This window comes from Sesamum indicum, linkage group LG8, assembly GCF_026168435.1.
Source record: "Sesamum indicum cultivar Baizhima isolate 11 linkage group LG8, ASM2616843v1, whole genome shotgun sequence".
Classification (NCBI taxonomy): domain Eukaryota; kingdom Viridiplantae; phylum Streptophyta; class Magnoliopsida; order Lamiales; family Pedaliaceae; genus Sesamum; species Sesamum indicum.
Window position 1 is genome coordinate 28,673,585 of NC_142664.1, and position 19,234 is coordinate 28,692,818.

The following is a 19,234-nucleotide window of genomic DNA, read 5'->3' on the forward strand; positions in this document are numbered from 1 at the left end:
CATAACGTTTGGTGTAAAAGCATCTGAATTGCTGAGAAGAGAAAATACACATGGAAGAATTATCTTTGTACCCCAACACACTTTTGGTTTAAATTTTTACTGAGCAAAGTCGCAACGATGTAACATGCATGATATATTTTCAGATTTTCGTACATGTTGTGTAAGTTTTGCGAGTTGAAAAAGTTCGGCCAGTCGTTGAATTATAAATGATCATGTAGTTGTTTTCAACTCATGGAACGGCTGTACTCATATTTCATGGCATATGAATCCTCTTGTTTTATTACCTGAGTTGGGAGTATAAACATTGTCGGACTTTTCAAAGATGACCTATGTCAATGCTTGTAGCATCTCTCTAAAAAAGTATGATTCATGAGTAATACATACGGGTCGATATCTCAAAATTTTGGATGATTTTCTGTGTTCTTACTAAAATTTACAACAATGTTGGATGTCATATTTGTCTGAATTCAATAAATGAAATATTAAACCGATAACATGGTTTCATTCAAAACTAGTTATTTATTATACACACGCAAGAGTTACAAGTTCTCTCCCAACATTTTTTAAGGATGATTTATAACAAGCTTTGAATGCTAGCTGGATACGTCATCCATGCGTACTTATTGCACTATTACTGCTATGCACACGTTATGTATTTATGTTGCAAGAATGTTATTTAATTGTCACAGTAGTGTGATTGAAGAACAACTTAGAATTGAAGATTACAAGTTATTTGCCCAAACATTTTATTCTCTATTGGTTTTAATCTTTGAGAATTCTACTTGATTAATGTGATAAGTTTGATTATCGCGCCGCAAATTAGCAAGCATTGAGCCCAACCCCTTACTTCCAAGAACAACATATAGGTATGTTTCAATTATTACATTTCATAACCGTTACGTTTGAAATTTTATGCGTTTGTTTAATCATGTTGGAACAAAAAGAAAAAGAAAAGCAAATGATCCATTAAATAGAATTTATTTATTATTTCAGAAGTGAAGTTGTTAATGAGAAAGTAGTTCCAATATATAACTTGTCAATATTAGGTTTATTTTTTTAAATTAGAAGGTATCTATCTCAAATTGATTTAGACGATACTATAAAACTCCAGAGATTATTAATTATTTTCTCGAAAGTGAAATAAAATTTTAAAATCTGAGCAAGTTGGCGATCATTATTCTTTGTTGATAGAAACAATGTGTATAATTATGATGCCAATTTGGCTTTTAAGTTTTCATGGTTTTAGTACATATGACACTTGAATTAATTATGCCATATATATGTAATGAGATCTGGAATATTTCACACCTACTTTTTAATTTTTTGCAACAATGACTTCATAAAATTTTAATTATTGAATTCTCTAACTTCTCATTACAGTAAATATTTTTGAATTGGAATCAGGTGAGATGTTTGCTGTTTTCTGCTCTATACTTATAGCAGGTTAGTGTTTTTCCAGTTTTCTTGCTATTAAATCATATAATATATATATATATATATATTTGATAATACCTTAAAATTTAACCTCTTTATTTGATTGATTCTCTATACATTTAGGCTGTGCTCTTACAATCTCAGCTGCATCTTATGACTACTCAGCCAGCATTGAAGTAAGGAAAATTGATCCATTTTGTTTATTTAGTTTGCCTTTGAATCAAGAATCACCATATATTTTTATTTACACCCCTCAATTACGCTAAAATACAAAAACCACTCCTACTATTTGACTGATTACATTAACTCCATAGCGACCATGTTTTCACTGAGTTGCTATCTGAAAATTTATAGTTCGGGTCAAATCTGATCAAATTTGGACTAATCACACGTCAGCAGTATCATACTTGCCATGTATTGACACAATTCTAGAATAACAACTAATCAGATGGCAAATGCAATTACAGTTACTGAGATCAATACGGTTAAACAAGACTTAGTATGAACAATTTTTCCACCAATACCCCCTTAATTTATGAGTACATCACTAACAGGGGTGTTAGTGTAATTACTCAAATAATAAGATGCTTTCTATAATTTGATCACAGTTTAAGAATAACTTTGATTTTCAGTGCCTGGCAGAGCCCCAGCATCCTCAATACAAAGATGGCCTGGTGGGAGACCCGGAATTCGATTCGGGCCTGAACGGATGGAATGTGTTTGGAAGTGGGAAAATTGCAGCAAGAACATCGGAAACGGGTAACAAATACATGGTAGCATATGACAGAAATCTGTCAAGTGATAGTTTCTCACACAAATTTTCTCTTCAGAAAGACCTCTTATATACTTTTTCAGGTAACAAAGATGCATCATCCATTTGTTTTCCATGCTGATGCAGTATATACGTATAACATAACAGTTGTGCAGTAACCTGTTTTTTTCTTACAGCATGGTTACGACTCGACGAAGGAAAAGAAATCGTGTCAGCGTATTTGAGAATCCCAAATGGACAAAATCGAATAGTTGGTTCAGTACTAGCAGAATCTGGCTGCTGGTCCATGCTTAAAGGAGGTTTTGCTGTTGACGAGAATGTGAAAGCTTGGCTCTTTTTTGCGGTATCAGTGAACTAATTTATATGAAACTCAAAATAACGGCTTTATTTTTTTCTATTTTTAAGGTGTTCTTCCTTTGTTTGTTTTTGATAGATAGAAATACGTGTGTTTGTCTGTGAGAGGTTGTATTAGTGTAAGATTTTCAAGCAACGTGGAAATTTTCATTTGTTACTGTCCTAATTTCACAGTTTTACATATGATGCAGTGCAGAAATACTCGAGTTGAACTTTGGATAGACAGTGTCTCACTAAAGCCATTCACCAGAACAGAATGGCAACAACAACAGAATGAAAGCGTGGACAGGGTAAATTTATACCAACTCGTCACATTGTTGTTGCATACTGTGAAGATATTCGCTTGTGCTAATGATACAATGTTGCATTAATGTTCAAGGTTCGGAAAAGAAACATAAGAATCCATGTGACTGGCCAGAAGGGAGAAAAGCTCCAAGGTGCAAATATCACCATCAACCAGATTAGGCCTCATTTTCCGCTTGGCTGCAGCACTACAGAGGCTATCTTAAGTCACAAGGCTTATCAAGACTGGTTCACTCCACGTTTCACGACAACGTCCTTCAACAATGAAATGAAGTGGTACTACACAGAAAGGGCTCCGCAGCAAGAAAACTACACAGTCCCGGACGCCATGGTTTCATTTTTCAAGAAAAACAAGATTTCCATAAGAGGCCACACCATTCTTTGGGCTAGTGTAAATGTGACTCAACATTGGGTTAAAGTTTTATCCCCCAAAGAGTTCCTGAATGCAGCCGTTCGACGAATGGGATCCGTAGTTTCAAGATACTTGGGTGATGTTATTGCATGGGATGTTATGAATGAGAATTTGCACAACTCCTTCTATGAAGATAAACTCGGGCCTAATGCTTCCGCCATGTTTTACCAGATTGCTCGAGCATTGGATCCACAAATACCCTTGTTTATAAATGAGTACAACACTCTGGAGTTCCCTTTGGATATGAGAGTCATCCCGTCCAAGATTGTTGAAAATATTAGAGAGATTAGATCATTTCCGGGCAACGAGCATATAACGATGCGAATTGGATTACAGGGCCATTTCTGGCGAAAGCCAAACGTTTCTCACATGCGAGCTACGCTAGACGTTCTTGGCGCCACTAATATCCCGATTTGGCTAACTGAACTTGATACTAAGAGAGGACCAACACAGGTAAAAACACGGATTGAATTTTCTATATCAAATACTATTACATCTTCTGTTTTATTTATTTAAGAAAACATTTTACACACGTTAAGTATACATATTAAATGGAATAGAATCTGATATAGCAAATCTAATCCAGTAAAAACACCTCCCTATCTAGTCATGCAGTCTGTACGGGTGAAGTATAATCATAATTGAGTCGTGCTTGTTTTGATTGGCAAACAGGCTGCCCAACTGGAAGAGGTCATGAGGGAGGCGTTCTCACATCCTGCGGTCGAAGGAATCATTGTGTGGGGAGGGTGGAAGCCGACAGGTTGTAACCAAACATGTTTAACAGACAAGAATTACGACGTGTTGCCTAAAGGCTGCGCTGAAATGTGCCTGATAGACAGCAACTTCAAGAACCTGCCGACAGGAGATATCGTGGATAAGCTGATCAATGAATGGAAAACATCAAATGTGTCAGGAGTGACAGACGGGGATGGAGTTTTTGAGCATAAAGTGTTTCTTGGGGAGTATTCAGTTACTTATTCTCATCCACTCATTCCTCGTCCTGTCGAGAAAATATTCAATGTAACAAATGGGGAAGGGCCGTTTGAATTATGGGTTGCTTCCTAATTGAATTTTTTATTTCACATTTTATTGTATTTTATATTTTATTTAATATATATATCTACTATATAAAGATGATATCTATAAAATCTTTACTTACGTAAAATTAATATTGTTATGAATTTTCTTCCATTTCGACCCGATTTTAGGTGCAGATAGAATTATTATGATACTTTTTTTTATTTAATAATTATCAGGGTACTTAAAGACATATACATCGATAGTAGAATCCTATCTGATCATGCGTGTTTGTTATCATAAATTTAAGCACATTTACTTCAATAGAAGTATAAAATAAAATTTCAGGTACACTATATCTATATTTTCTAATGTATGATCCAATTACAAATATATTTTTATTGAACTAAAAATTACATTTTCCTCGTTCGAGTTTTGCAAAAACATTACTAACATGATTTAGTAATTGGAAAAGTCTAAAATAATTTAATTAAATATCCTCGTTCTTTCTGAAGGCAAAAAAAAAAAAGAAAAATAAAAAAAATCTTAAATAAAATTTGGTGAAACAATCAAAATGTTTTGTCCCCCATGTTGCCATATCTAGCCATCTTTTAAAATTTGCTACCAAAAAATGATTGCTCAGTTTCACCAATAATTTAACTATACTTTAAATTTAATAAAACTTAATTAATTAATCAAAATATGTTTATATAAAGAGATGTTAATACAATCTCAACATTAATATATCTAAACTCAGTGCCCGCGGATCAAATTACTCGATAAAGTGATAAAAAATTATAAGGGATAAAATTGTAATTCACATGAAATTATCTAGTAAGAAATCAATGTATAGCAATTGTTAATATAGCACAATTTTTTGAACCACGTAATATTATTATATATTTTTTCTGCAAAATTATAAAATTAGTCTTGTAACTACGGGACTGTCAATTTTAATCTTATAAATTTTGATTTTGTGGTAATTTTGATCCTTCCGACCAAAATTGCCCCAAAAATTCGCCGGACAAATTGGGACTTAGGGTTTTGGTGGCCACATCATCCCATCTTAAACACGTGGCATGTTGCGTGGCTAATGATGTGGCAATGGGAGGGAAAAGATGCACTCTAAGTCACATGAGAAAGGAAATTGACTGGTGAGCTTTCTCTCTTCTCTCGAGTGAAATTTTAAACCATCTTCCATTTTTTTGTTTTGTTTTTGGACATATTTTTTTTCTAAACTGATAATAATGATGATAGTTTGTTGGCAACTATTACATTATATTTTTTGAGGAATGTAATGTACAAATTTAATTATGTGGATATGTATGAATTATCAATTTTTGAACTGAATAGATGTCAAATGAGGTTGGTTTCTTGGGTAATAGAACACACTACACAATGATAGAGGATGTGTTTTACAAAGTAAGTAGTAATGAAGTTTTGTTTGATGTTTGTATGGGTCAAGCACTTGGACTGAAATTAACATATATGTTGAGGTTGATGGCAATGTAATGGGTAGTGAGGTTGGTGAGAAAAATGAACTGTTGGAGAAATCTGATTGAGGACTTTGAAGATAGTAATTTTGACATGAAAAATTATGATGAAATAATTGGGGAGGGTAGTGATGGTGAGAGTTTAGAAAAAAAAAAAATAGAAAGAGAAGTAGAATAAATGAATATGAAAGAAAGCAACAAAAAAAAGAATGAGGATGAAGATGCAAATAGATACACAACTCACTGATACATTTAATCCAGTGACATAAGAAATCGAACAAACTGTCTCATGCAAACAAAAAATTGAAGATAAGATTAATTTATAATTGTCATTTAAGTGTGTTTATACCATGCTTATTTATGAAATTTTTCTGTTACAGGTGGTCACAGAGTTAAGTGACAAAGTCACTAAAATACATATCTTGGAGGGAGATTACTCTGGAGTGAGAAATTATGATAACCATTCTGTTTATTTTAATATAACTTCACTAATACTTTATGACTGTTTTTCAAGGGATACGAGGACATTTCTCCACATCTGTAGTCCCTCATGCAAGCCAAGAAAGTGCAACTCCAGTAAGTAATTTTTGTCTAAATAAAATAGTCATACAGTTTTATCAATCATTTATTCATTGAAGTTGTGACAACTACATTTTATAGGTAATCTGTGACAACCCACCTTCAATAAAACCACACCCAAACCTGAAAACACTAAAGCAACCCCATTCAAACCACCCCGTTATAGAAAAAGCTACACACAAGCAACCGTGGTTGCCATCATACAAGACTTCCACACCCCAACAACAAACTATAGCTCCAACTTTCGGGGCTCCTTCACCAACTCATTTGCAGCCAACAACACTAAAAGTGAATATTAGAGCCTCACCAAGATGGAATGGGAGATATGAGGTTCTCCCAAAACAACTTTTACTTCCAAAGATCAAATCTCTTCTGTCAACATGCACTTTTTAAGAAAAGGATGACAAGAAGTATGTCACATTATTAAGGTTGAACGATGTGTTATCACAATCCAAAGACAAAGGTGGAAGGGGCAGGAATAAAGATGGGATGAATGCACCATTTGTTTAAGAAAAGATAAATTGGAATGAAAAAATATTTTTATTTGTAATCTCAAGATACTTTAGAAACTTGAGAAAGTAGTTTTTATTGCCTATCTTATGAATTGGGGGGCTTGTAGATGGATATTCAGGTTTTGTTAAAACAGTCTACATTTTGATGAAATGAATGTTATCATTTTCATTATATTGCTAGCTTGTTTGATTTTTGCATCAATTGTAAATAAAAACAAAACTTGCCACGAGATACAAAAGCTGAAAATTCAAGCCCTTAATTGCTTAATTCAAGATCTTAATTGCATAATTAAAAATAGACCTCAAGTCACAAAAGCTGATAATTGAAGCTTTTTATTTAATCATTAACAAAGCCACAAAAAACAATTTACATAATATGCATATCTAACATACACATTCGTCCATCCTACATTTAAACAGCACAGTGGAAGTCTTTACCAATCTAACAACCTCGAATGGTTCATCTAGCAACCACCATCCATTTACCTATCCAAAAAGCGACCAACATAAATCATGATGCTACCAAACAAACTTTAAGCCAAAAAATCTTCTTCGTCAACATATTTGCTTTGATTTCCATGGCTTGGAGCTTGCGTTGTAAACCGGGTATGACACAAATAGCTCTAGCACACATAGGGGGTCATCCCAGGTAAAAATTTGACACCCTCCACTATGTAATGGAACGAGATGTCAAGAATTCACTTTTTAAAAAAGCTATACTACAAGCTTCACATTCTTACCTTATAATTTTGGCATGAATATAACCTTTTTTCAGAGTTGTCATTAGTCCAAGAGGTTCTCAATAGAGCCCTAATACCACAAAATAGTTTACTATAATGGAGTTATTGCCCGACGATATTGAAGACATTTTCAACTTTCTTTATTCACCTCAGCTTCATTTACAGATATAAGGTGAGAGAGAGGTATTTTCACTTATGTTGGGATGAAAAAAAGCGGGAAGAGGGCACGTCATCAGCCACGCGAGATGCTAGGGGTTCAAGTTGGGATGATGTGGCCACCGAAACCCTAAGCTCCAATTTGTCCAGCGAGTTTTTGAACAATATTGATCGGAATAATTGAAATTGCCACAAAATCAAAACTTATAAGACTAAAATTGCCAATCTCGTAGTTATAGGACTAATTTTGCCACCCATACTTGCGGGATCAATTTTACAATTTTGCCTATTTTTTGGATGCTTTTGTTACATATTTACAATATAATAAAAAATGGGTCCTGTTATTTTTTCAAATAATCAAGAGAACAGGTTAGTTTATTCTTGACTTTATAGTATATACTCTTATATATGTATATATATATATGTAATTAGACTTTATACTATTTTGATGCACCCACGTTCTTATTTAGAATCAGTTCAAGAGAATTAACTTAATTAGAAATACTCATAGAAACTTAATTTAATATTGTTGAGATTAGGCGCAAGCACATTATCATACATTTTTATTTTTTTAATTTCTTTAGAAAAGATTAAAAAGATAAAAATTAAATCATTTTTAGGAGTAAAATGAATAGAAAATAATTATATTTACACCTCTGATCTATGATTAATTTCTACAAATACTCGTCTTTTGTGTAATTACAAAATTATCCCTAACAGTGAAAAAAACAAGGGTGATTCATGTATATTAACGTTTTTGAGATTTGTATGTATAACTTTTAAAAAATAATGATGATTTACGTAAATTTGATTAATATTTTCAATGAGCATATATATAGTTTTTGAAAATTATAAATAATTTTTGCAAATAAATCATATATCATGAATGTTAATATAATTATCACCAAAAAAAGATACATAAATATAAAAAAGTTGATAGAAAGTGGAGGGCTTTTAGATAGTCATCTTGATTATCTATACTATCATAATTTTTTTTTTTTTATCGTTTCAATTTTTAAATATTTAAATTTATTATTTATTTTATTTCTTTCATTTAAAAAAATTTAGTCCGATTAATAATTTTAATGTTAATAATTTTATAATTATTAATTTTTCCTCCTAACTATCCACTGCTGGATTTCTCTATATTTACTAGATTTTACAATTATAATTTGTTTTTTACAAACTTCATTGGTGCGGCCATAACTAGTAGGAATAAATGAAAGAGGAGAATAGTCATATTATGATCATACAGGAGCCATTGCGCTTCTAGCCATTCACGTACAAAGTAAGGGAGCTTCCAACCCAAGAATCCCATTTTCCTCCTGGAGAAATTTTTTCCTCATTATATGATTCATGGTAATCCAGGCCAGCGAAAGGAGTGGAAAATCGAAATCAGGGACTGTGTTTTGATCGGAGGATGTGGGTGTTTTATTTGATATCTCTGCCGCTGACGGTGGGGATGGTGGGGGTAACGCTGTGGTACTTCATGGGTCCAGACGTCGCGCGCTACGTCCGCTTCACCGTTGGATACACCTGGTTCTGCTCCCTCTCCATCGTCATCCTCGTCCCCGCTGATATCTGGACTGTACGTTTTCTTTCTTCTTCTAGTTTGGATTTTATTATGATGATTATGTGCTGCTGTTTCGTGTGATGTGGGGCTATCGGGATCTGATCGCTTTTTCGTTCTCTTGATTTCTTTATTAGATTGAGTCCTCCCGAGTAGCGGGGAGAGGAAGTGTAGGTGGTGTGGATTTGGGGTTCTTGATCGTTTGTAGTGGAAGTTGTGGGTGTACTTCAACTAGTTCTGATGTGTTGCGTTAACATCTTTCTTCTCTTGCAGTGTTAATGGGAATGCAACTTAGTGATTCTTAGTGAAGTTGTTATGTGTATGGAGAGAAATTTGTTTGACCATGTTTCTTGGTTTTTTTAAGGAAAGGAGAGGAGGACAGTATATTTTGGTTTATAGAAAGTGGAGTGGATGGGAAAAGAAAAAGGATGAGAACATCTAGAATCTTTTGATAAAATTATGGATATTTCAATGAAGTTATTCACTTAAAAGGCTATATGTTGTTGACATTCTCGTAAGTATTTGAAACATTTCTTCCCTAGAGCTGAGTTAGTGATCAAGGGATATAATTGATCATATATTGAAGTAAATATTCATTCGCAGATCATATTGACCAAAAAAGAAGATAATGGCTAAAGTTGGTAGAGGAGCCAGAGTTAATAGGATAGGAAATTAACTTTGAAGCAACATGCTCGTCCCGCTTTTGCTTGCCTGTGTGTTTGTGGCAATCTTGGAGCATACTGATGTCAATTTATCTTCTATATTTCATGTAGGAGTCTTATTTGTGTGCAAGAGTTCTTTCATCTTTATGATGGTAGTGTATGATGTTGAAATTGGCCTTTGGTGGGTTCAATGAAACAACAGGAATAGCTTTTTTACCAATACGCACCTAACAATGGTGCAGTAACTAATCCTGGGAGATCCTGGATGTGTTTTACTCTTATTTGGTCCATTACACTCATTCTGGTGACTGTTTAGCATAATCCTGCTCGACTCACTAACAGCGAGTTGCCCTGTGCTCTTCTAAATGATTTTGTATATTACAAGTTGACTTTTAGTTGTAGTTCTTAAAATTGGTTATCTGGCGTATCTTTGTTATACTTGATCAGTCTCAAATTAGTTCTACTCTACTCCAGTTTATATTTCTTAGAGCTCTTAATAACCAACATTAACTTTCATCGATCAACAATTCTGAAAAATACAATTTAGCTTGTTGCTTATCGAATTTATAATTATCTTCACCAATTTGTTGCTTATATTAAATGACTTGCTTGGTTCTAATAGAATTGTCCTGAACGTTCACTGCTTACTTGATACGAATAAACTATTAGCTTTATGTTTTCCATTACAAATGTAAAGTTTGAAGGTCTCTAAAACTGCGGCTTCCTTTTATGGATATTGTGGACCCTTTTTCCTCTGTTATTCTTCCACTATGTGTTCTAATTAAGGAAACTTCTTTCATGTCAAATTGTTGTGAAGTTTCAGGCCGACATTTCATAATTCCATAATCAAGATCTATGGAAATTGCAGATTAAGATGTACTGTTATAAATGGATTTGAATTTCTGTGAAATTTGAAACTCGCTTGTGTTATAATAAAAAGTAGAGTTTTAAATTTTAACAAACAATCAAAGAAAAAGTGTTTATCTGCATTTTTTATCACAGAATTTCCATTGCAGTTGATACAAGTAGGAAGAGAATCTTATAAAAAACTTGATTTCATGTATAGTTTCATATACTGCAAGATATGATAATAAGGATCCAGACTTCCAGCAAATGTTTATCCTGGCATTGTCTCTTTAAATTTGTCTCTCATGTTTTATGGTGTTAGGCACTTAGGTCACTCGAGTTATATAAAAATATGTCTGTGTAAATTTCATGGGGCAGAAATTCAGGAAATATTACTTCATTTAACACTTTAACCTTTCTAACCCCAACTTGCTGAGCCTTTTTGCACCTCATCAGGCAATTACCAACCATGACATGGGAGGTATCTCTTTCTTCTGGAGCTTGTCATATTGGAGTACATTTTTACTCACTTGGTATGTGTTATGCTTCCAACCTAAATTCCAGTACATCTAGCTTCATGTTCTTCAGGGAGGCCGTATCTTTTGTTTCTTTCACCTCTTTCTTATTATGGTTTCACTATCTGCCACATATTTTGTTATTCTATTTCTCCAGGTCGTGGGAAGATTATTTGGGTTCAGTTCTATTGTGTGAACTATACTATTATTTGCTGCTTCTATGGCGACCTGTTTGAATATAATGCTGACTAGTTGTTGTCTTTCTGGGGCAAAGCCATCTAATCCTTTATGATGTTTAAATTGAATGTACTTTTATCTGGCTTGATAAAGTTACAACTTCTAAAGTGTAATCCCAGTTTACTATATTCATCTGGAACATGTTAGGCCAAAATCCTCCTATTTATCACTGGTTTTGATTATGGATGACCAAAAATATTCCATAGAATACAAAAGTTTTGTTAAACTGAGTTCCTGAGATGTTTCAAAGCGGACAATAAAATGCTGGCAGGTCAATTTCTTTTAGAACCAAGTCTCTGAGCTATTTCTCTGTCAGTACCAAAAGCCCTTGTCTAATTATTTGCCTTTTAGGCATTTTTATCATTTCACATTGGAAGATCAGGTGTTGACGTACTTTTGTAATTCTTGAGAAAAAGAATTGCACATATTCTCGAAGATTTATGTGAGTTATTTCTCTAAGCAGGGTTGTGGTGCCTATAATTCAGGGTTATGAAGATGCAGGGGACTTCACTATCAGGGAAAGACTAAAGACCAGCGCTCATGTAAACCTAATCTACTATTCATGTGTCGGTTCTATTGCGCTCTGTGGGGTTATACTGCTCATTATTTTGCACAAGAACTGGTTTGTTTCTTCCTCTTCCAAAAGAAACTTTGAATATCATTCTTCCATACTAATACATTTTAATGAACAAAAAAGAAAGAAAAATCTCAACTATTTCTTGCAGGGTTTCAATTATATAATGATGTAAGAACTGGATCAAATAGCAATTACTATCTGTGAATGGAGACCATCTCATGCAAAATTAGAATCATTTGATACTCATCCGAAACAAAAGGGTCTATAAAATCAATGTTAAAGTGACTAGTCTAATAGGGAAGCTGATTCACCACATTTTATTTCGACTGTGGGTTTAATAGTAATTGAATCCTAAGATATCAAGTATGAATCCACTATGTAAATGGATACAGTATGTGAAATATAAGTATGCAGATAAACTTACAATTGAACTATTTTTTCGTCGACTTCTGGTTGTGATCATAAATGCTTATGCCAAACATATTAAAGCTTGTGATTAACTTTTCTAAGATCATATAATTGAATAGGTAATAGCATCATGGATCGACAGATATGGATATTCACATGGTTATGCTAGCATATTACAAATTGGAGGCAAACTTAATATTCCATTTCTTCAAAAAAAAAAAAAAAGAATTTACACAATAAATTCTGTATGTGCAGGGGTGGCAGTATCTTAGGTTTTGCTATGGCCTGCTCAAACACATTTGGTCTTGTGACTGGAGCTTTTCTTTTAGGTTTTGGTTTGAGTGAAATTCCAAAAGGTATCTGGAGAAATGCAGATTGGACATTACGTCATAAAGTCCTGTCTCATAAAGTGTCTAAAATGGCTGTTGAACTTGATGATGCTCATCAAGAATTTTCAAATGCAATAGTTGTAAGTTCATTCCAACTTACCTTTTGTTAAGCACCTCACATTTATAAAATTTATCTGCCATCCACTACAAGAACAAAAGCTGCAACTACTCTAACATAGGGGGACAAGATAATTTGCACTTGGAAGTCAAGGTCAAAAGCAAATGTCATTGTTTTTTGAGAAAATGTTAACATGTCGAGATCTCATTTATAAACTACATGTTGGTGTCTGAATATAAAATATTTGAGAAAAGATACTTTTGAAAGTCATCCTCTTAGTTTAGAAGTAAAAGATAGTTTCTTAAATACAATATGGTGTCATAATCTCCAAGGCATATGAGACGCTGTCTCCTAGAGAGACACCGTCTAGCTTAAGCGGATGAGGTGGACAAGAAGTGGAAAGTGGTTCAGAAGAGCAGGAGCTTATTGTTTCACCTAGTATCCTTACCCTCCCTTACTGAGATGACGTGTTAGACTGTATACAAAAAAGAGAAGCAATATCCACGCACGGCTACCTTTTATTATATCCTTCCAAAAACTGCAGATAAATTTCATTTAAGTCTTCTCATCAATATATTGTTTTAGGCATTTTAAACAATAGTGATTTTTGTAAGTTTCTTTACCTGTTGCTATTCTTTTCGGTTGGTTGTAATTCTTCCATATCTTTATGGTTTTAGGTTGCTCAAGCAACATCAAAACAAATGTCAAGGCGTGATCCTTTGAGACCATACATGAATATAATTGATGACATGTTGGTTCAGATGGTAATTATACTTTACCTGCATACTTGGTGTTTCAACAATGTGTTCACAATATTAAGTGCCTTCTTGAACCCAGTGAAAATTGTTGCATCAATATTTCACATGCAGCTCAGTGAAGATCCTACATTCAAACCTCAAGGAGGAAAATTAGGGGAGACTGACATGGATTATGACACTGATAGCAAAACAATGGCGGCTCTCAGACGTCAACTGCAGAAAGCTCGAGACGAGTACTACCGTTATAAAAGGTAAAGGTAAAATTGAAATTTCTTCTTCTTATCCGCAGATAATCCATTTCAAATTCATTTTTATTCCATTTATTGTTAGCTTATTTTTTCTGGTTCCCATTTACATTTATTTCTTTTATTTACTCTTTGTAGTTGATGATTTTTCACTACTTCTCCTGTCAGCTTTCAAGCATCAAAAATTTTTTAGGTCCATATCTCATCCTTATTTGCATATGTCTTCATGCTGTTATATGGGCCCTTTTGGTTTGATTTTCCATAGGAACAAACTCAGTAAGCTTGACTTTTTTAATCTGAGTTGGCTAGGATCATAATAAAGTGGCTTGGATCTGCAATCATAAAAAATTTATTTGGGTATCAAGCTGTCTCTGGTCAATGAATTCAAACCTTGCAGCAGACACTGATGTGCAATCCATAGAGAGTCTAGATGAATAAAACCACACTCATAAATGTCCAGTAAGCCACATATCCAGATCAATGCAGGCACCTGGCCCTTTCTTTTGAGTGTATAATTGTTGGCAATTTTTGTTTCATTGGTTCATATATTGATAGCTCAATTTTTTTGTATTTTCATTCTAGTGCAGCGAGTATGTGAATGTTGTCACAGAAGCCCTAGAGCTAGAGGACACTGTGAAGAATAATGATTATTGTAGTTCCAATGGATGGTATGCTTTCTTTATCCATTTAACTTTTTTCTGGATTTTTGAAATTTAGGAAGGATTACTTCCTCTTTTGAGTTATCATATTTGTAACAAACAAATTCTTAGACTTGATTTCCATGTTGCCAAAAGAACTAGGCTTTTGTATTCTGCATGCATTCATGAAACACCTTAGGAGCTTCTCCAGAAAGATGAAAAAATTACTAATTTTAATTTATTATGAATAAAGATCATACTATATATTGGTAGAGTATGTCAAAAATTTTCCATTAATCATGGCATAACATCTTTTTTCATTGTCCTATAATTTTTCCAGGAAATATGTATCAAGTTTCAGACCTGAACGTAAAGGCAGACTAGGGTCTTATCTTGATGTCATTGGTAATGAACTAGATCCTAGATTTGATGTGTTTCTGTACATTCATTTTGTCCCCTGGAGCTGCCTAAGGAATTTGAATTGTAAAACATTCTTGTGACCACTATTGTTAATTATCATCCACAGGCATATTTGCAACATGTTCTAGACTTTTAATTTGGCTAATGGTCATTTAAGAAAGTAATGAGGTAGTTTAGAATGTTCTTATGGTGATAATTGCTAGAGCAGCACTTAAAACTTTTAACCTTGGTCGCAATTGAGATATTTATACAATAACCTAAACATTTCTGTTGGAAAGAGATTTCTGTCTCATGGAAATATCCAAATACTATTCAACTGTGTGTTTCTTGTGAACTATCTAGAAACCAAATTAGAGAAGTTCCTTTTCATAAATTGTCATTTTTTTTCTCAGAATTATTATGGCGATGCATTTTAAGAAAACAACTTGAGAAACTTTTGGCTATCATATTGGGTTGCATGTCGGCTGCAATTCTCCTTGCTGAAGCCACTATTCTGCCCAGTGAAGTTGATTTATCTCTGTTCTCGATCCTGATAAACATTGTTGCGAAGCATGAAATGCTTGTGCAGGTAAATTATTACAGTTTTTGTTTTATTGTTCACCTTACATAGTGTTTATCACTAGAAAATCAAATATTCCAAAAAGTTCATATTCAGTGTTCGGAGATTTTAATGGATTAAAGTTCAGTTGAATTGAAGGCATTATGGAAATAATGTGACCCTATATGTTTTTGTTATGAAATAGTTCATGCAATGCTACCAATCAACAAAAGTTAGGAAAGCAGAGCAGAATGTAATAACAAGCAAATGTATGAAAAGACGGAAAGACAGACAAGTGATGGTTTTTGTCTTCCAGGGGTTGCATTATTGTGGACAGCGGTCTGCAGAGAAAAATGGGTTGTTGACTTGACTCTTTTTCATGCATTTGACAATTCCAGCTAATGCTTATGAAATTAGTCTAAATTATGGTCGACAGTGCAGAGGAAACCTCTTCTGGAAATGTACAATAAAATATAGTAAAGCTTCTCAAATCACCATTTGTGCTTTCAATTGGTCAAATGCTTCCCCAAACTTCATTTCAGTTACAATCATAATTGAACTTTTAAATAGCCATCTCCCAAACAAAAAATCAAATTGATAACAGAGTCTTGAAGTAGCCTATATAAGCCTTTTGGCTTGTCATAGCAGTCTTGTTTGGTTATTCATTTATGGGGCAAATCTTGCAGTCTTGTAAGGTTCTATGCTTTATAAGGTTGACTTGTAAATCTGTGGTTAATTAAGATAAGTGTGGCACGTATATCTGAAAATTTAATCTGAGATTATTTTAGAAGAAAACCCATCTGACCAATCTTGTGTAAGTTCGGGGATAGCAATTTTAGCAACGAACCTTACATATAGTGTTTCTAAATGATTTTATGAATCATTCTTGTTTGTATTTGAAGCATTGCCAACTCTAATGCCTTTACACTGTAATCCTAAGCGATTTTCTTGTTTATCCCTTGGCATGTCAAGAGTATGTTCCTTTGTATTCTTAGTCTTACTCTCCTGCAACTTGGTTCTTCTGTTGTTCATATATCAAATTTCCCTCTCTATCACAGGTTACTGCCCTTATTCCTCTAATGTACATGTGTGTGTGCACATATTATTCTTTATTCAAAATCGGAATGCTGACATTTTACTCTCTGACTCCAAGACAAACAAGTTCGGTTAGCTTGCTTATGATATGCTCGTATGTATATTTTACCCTTTCTTTTTCTATCTTCTTCTCATACTCCTTCCAAGTAGCTTAAAACTTATATCTCTTCGTTCTTGCAACTGATAAATCTTGAAGTTCATTTCTTTAAGGATGGTCGCGCGCTATGCTCCACCCATTTCATACAATTTTCTCAACCTCATTCATCTTGACAACGGTGCCAAGACTATATTTGAAAAGGTAACTTTGTGTATCACGCCTTCTTTAAGTTGCCAGCTCCCTTCCATGCATAAGTATGTGACCACGAGCTTGCAATTTGACAATCAAGCTTTCTTCTGCAGAGAATGGGGAATATTGACGACGCTGTCCCATTCTTTGGAAAAGGGTTCAATAAAATCTATCCACTTATTATGGTCATCTATACCATACTCATCGCGACCAATTTTTTTGTTCGCGTCATCAATTACTTTGGTAACTGGAAAATATTCAGATATCAACATGAAGAATCAGACGATTTAGACGGATTTGATCCATCAGGATTGATAATTTTGCAGAAAGGTGAGAATTTTTTTAACTCCGTAGTTCTTTTCAGCTCATGGCTCATGTTAAAGCTGTTCTATCACTTTTCTCGCCAGAACGAAGTTGGCTTCAACAAGGACATAAAGTCGGTGAACTTGTTGTTCCCCTGGCAAGAAGTTTCAGCAATGCAACCATAGATCTTGAGTCTGGCAGCCATGGCATGGTATGCAACTTCTTATTTTCTTTTTCTTCTTTCGTTCTTGTTGTTGGGAGCGGGACTGTTGATTGTTTATAATTTAAATCATAATGTCTGCGCAAGTTTTAACTAGATCTTTGTTATTGCGCCCTCTGTGTTGATAACTGTGTTTGCACCTCCCGACAATAGTCAAATTACAAAAATCGCGTTGGTACTAGTTGAATATTTACATTTTTTGATATTTCCATAGGCACACCCATAAAACTGATGTTTCCATTGCATTGACATCACCTTAATGTCATGAAAACATCAATGATAGGGGTAATAGTGTGATTATGCAAATAGTAGATGCGAATCTTAAAGAACAGAACTGATCTACCTCTTATATCTGAATCTAATATGCATATGGCTCAGGTTTCACATAGACTACAAGCATCAAGATTCTTTGAGGAGGAGGGAGAAAGCAGTCAGTCAGAACCTCTCAACTCATCGTCACATAAACACAGTACAATCAAAATGCAGCTGGGCATGAGACCTCTACCTACCAGACATGAAACACACTTCAATCCAACCAAAAGAGACTCTTACTCGACCGATGCAGAAACCGACGTCCTCATGCTGGGAAAACCATCTTCTGCAATAGCCTCCACCTGGGAATCGATGAAGATTGGTTTCCGCAATCTCAAATCCAGTGTCAACGCAAACAAATTTATCCCCCTTAGCCAAGATGATGATAGCCTATACTCCTCCCGTCTTTCGTCTTCTGAATCCCTCGATGAAATATTTATGAGGATTAACCGGCAGGCTGCATGACACCATGCGATTCCTAATTTGAATGACAATGATAGCTGATAATGCAACCGGTATTGAGGCCGGGCACGAGCAGATGATGACTGACTGTAGATTGTCTTGACAGATATCTGACATTGTCAATTGGTTGTAGTTTTTGTTTGATTAATCAGCTGAGATGGCCCTTCCTCAGAAGTATGGATGGCAATCTGTGTATTATACCAACTGCGAATATACAGTATAATACAAACAAATGTAGATTTAAAAATAAAGGATATGATACGGTTTAAATACGTTAACTAAAAAATAATAATTTTATTTATATTCAAATGAATAATAAATAATATATAATTTATATAAAATAGAAAAAGAAGAAAATTAAGTTATGAACTATAAGGTATTAAAAAATTGCAATCAAATTTAAATATATATATATATATGATAAATCTTTGATAGTCAAATTCATGATTTGTTTATTTATTATATTTCTTTTATTACGTAACTCATATTTGTAAATGTCAAGTTGAATATGGTCTTTATTCAAAGCACTCTTTTGTTAATATTTTGGACATGTTTGAAGTATCCAAAGAGCATTCGACTTCTGTTCTTTCCAAGTGCTCAAATTTACACTGACTCAATATATTGATATTGCAAATTAACCACCATGTTCAAATCAGACAAAAACACACCAAATTATTATGCACATACACCCACACTTATTATTTGATTGTTAAGCTTTAATTTTACCGGTCAAATAATGTCTCATGGGCAATAATACGGTACTTGCCAATAAAGAATCTAATGAAAACATTAACAAAAAATATCAACATTCAGATATATTACAAACACACGAGATCAACATCACATACGCTTCAAGAATATAAGAAATATTAACCAGATTGTATGTGGGAAATATTTTTAGATATAGACCAACATTAAATACT

The 19,234-nt window shown here is 33.9% G+C and overlaps 2 protein-coding genes across 2 annotated transcripts; both read left to right on the plus strand.

The window, feature by feature from the left end:
- Nucleotides 1–217: 217 nt before the first annotated feature.
- On the plus strand, nt 218–4,381 carry LOC105169441 (endo-1,4-beta-xylanase 5). Its single transcript, XM_088883321.1, has 7 exons — nt 218–1,443; nt 1,558–1,610; nt 2,067–2,289; nt 2,383–2,549; nt 2,752–2,850; nt 2,940–3,728; nt 3,948–4,381. Exons 1-7 carry the CDS (start codon nt 1,410–1,412, stop codon nt 4,338–4,340), a joined length of 1,758 nt encoding a protein of 585 aa, XP_088739447.1. The 5' UTR covers nt 218–1,409; the 3' UTR covers nt 4,341–4,381.
- Nucleotides 4,382–8,981: 4,600 nt separating this feature from the next.
- On the plus strand, nt 8,982–18,562 carry LOC105169251 (uncharacterized). The gene is made up of 14 exons (XM_011089614.3): nt 8,982–9,360; nt 11,307–11,383; nt 12,066–12,224; nt 12,843–13,056; nt 13,712–13,798; nt 13,904–14,043; nt 14,625–14,705; nt 15,016–15,080; nt 15,488–15,663; nt 16,692–16,822; nt 16,939–17,026; nt 17,128–17,344; nt 17,422–17,528; nt 17,916–18,562. The coding sequence occupies exons 1-14, from the start codon at nt 9,193–9,195 to the stop codon at nt 18,312–18,314; spliced, it is 2,109 nt and encodes a 702-aa protein (XP_011087916.1). The 5' UTR covers nt 8,982–9,192; the 3' UTR covers nt 18,315–18,562.
- The last annotated feature ends 672 nt before the right edge of the window (nt 18,563–19,234 follow it).

Bases quoted from the DNA above. Each gene is read 5' to 3' on its own strand.
- LOC105169441 (XM_088883321.1), top strand. From the start codon at position 1,410: ATGTTTGCTGTTTTCTGCTCTATACTTATAGCAG. The intron at 2,290-2,382 runs GTAACAAAGATG...TTTTTCTTACAG, and splicing joins CCTCTTATATACTTTTTCAG to CATGGTTACGACTCGACGAA. The intron at 2,550-2,751 runs GTATCAGTGAAC...CATATGATGCAG, and splicing joins AAGCTTGGCTCTTTTTTGCG to TGCAGAAATACTCGAGTTGA.
- LOC105169251 (XM_011089614.3), top strand. From the start codon at position 9,193: ATGTGGGTGTTTTATTTGATATCTCTGCCGCTGACGGTGGGGATGGTG. The intron at 12,225-12,842 runs GTTTGTTTCTTC...CTGTATGTGCAG, and splicing joins ATTATTTTGCACAAGAACTG to GGGTGGCAGTATCTTAGGTT. The intron at 17,345-17,421 runs GTGAGAATTTTT...TTTTCTCGCCAG, and splicing joins ATTGATAATTTTGCAGAAAG to AACGAAGTTGGCTTCAACAA.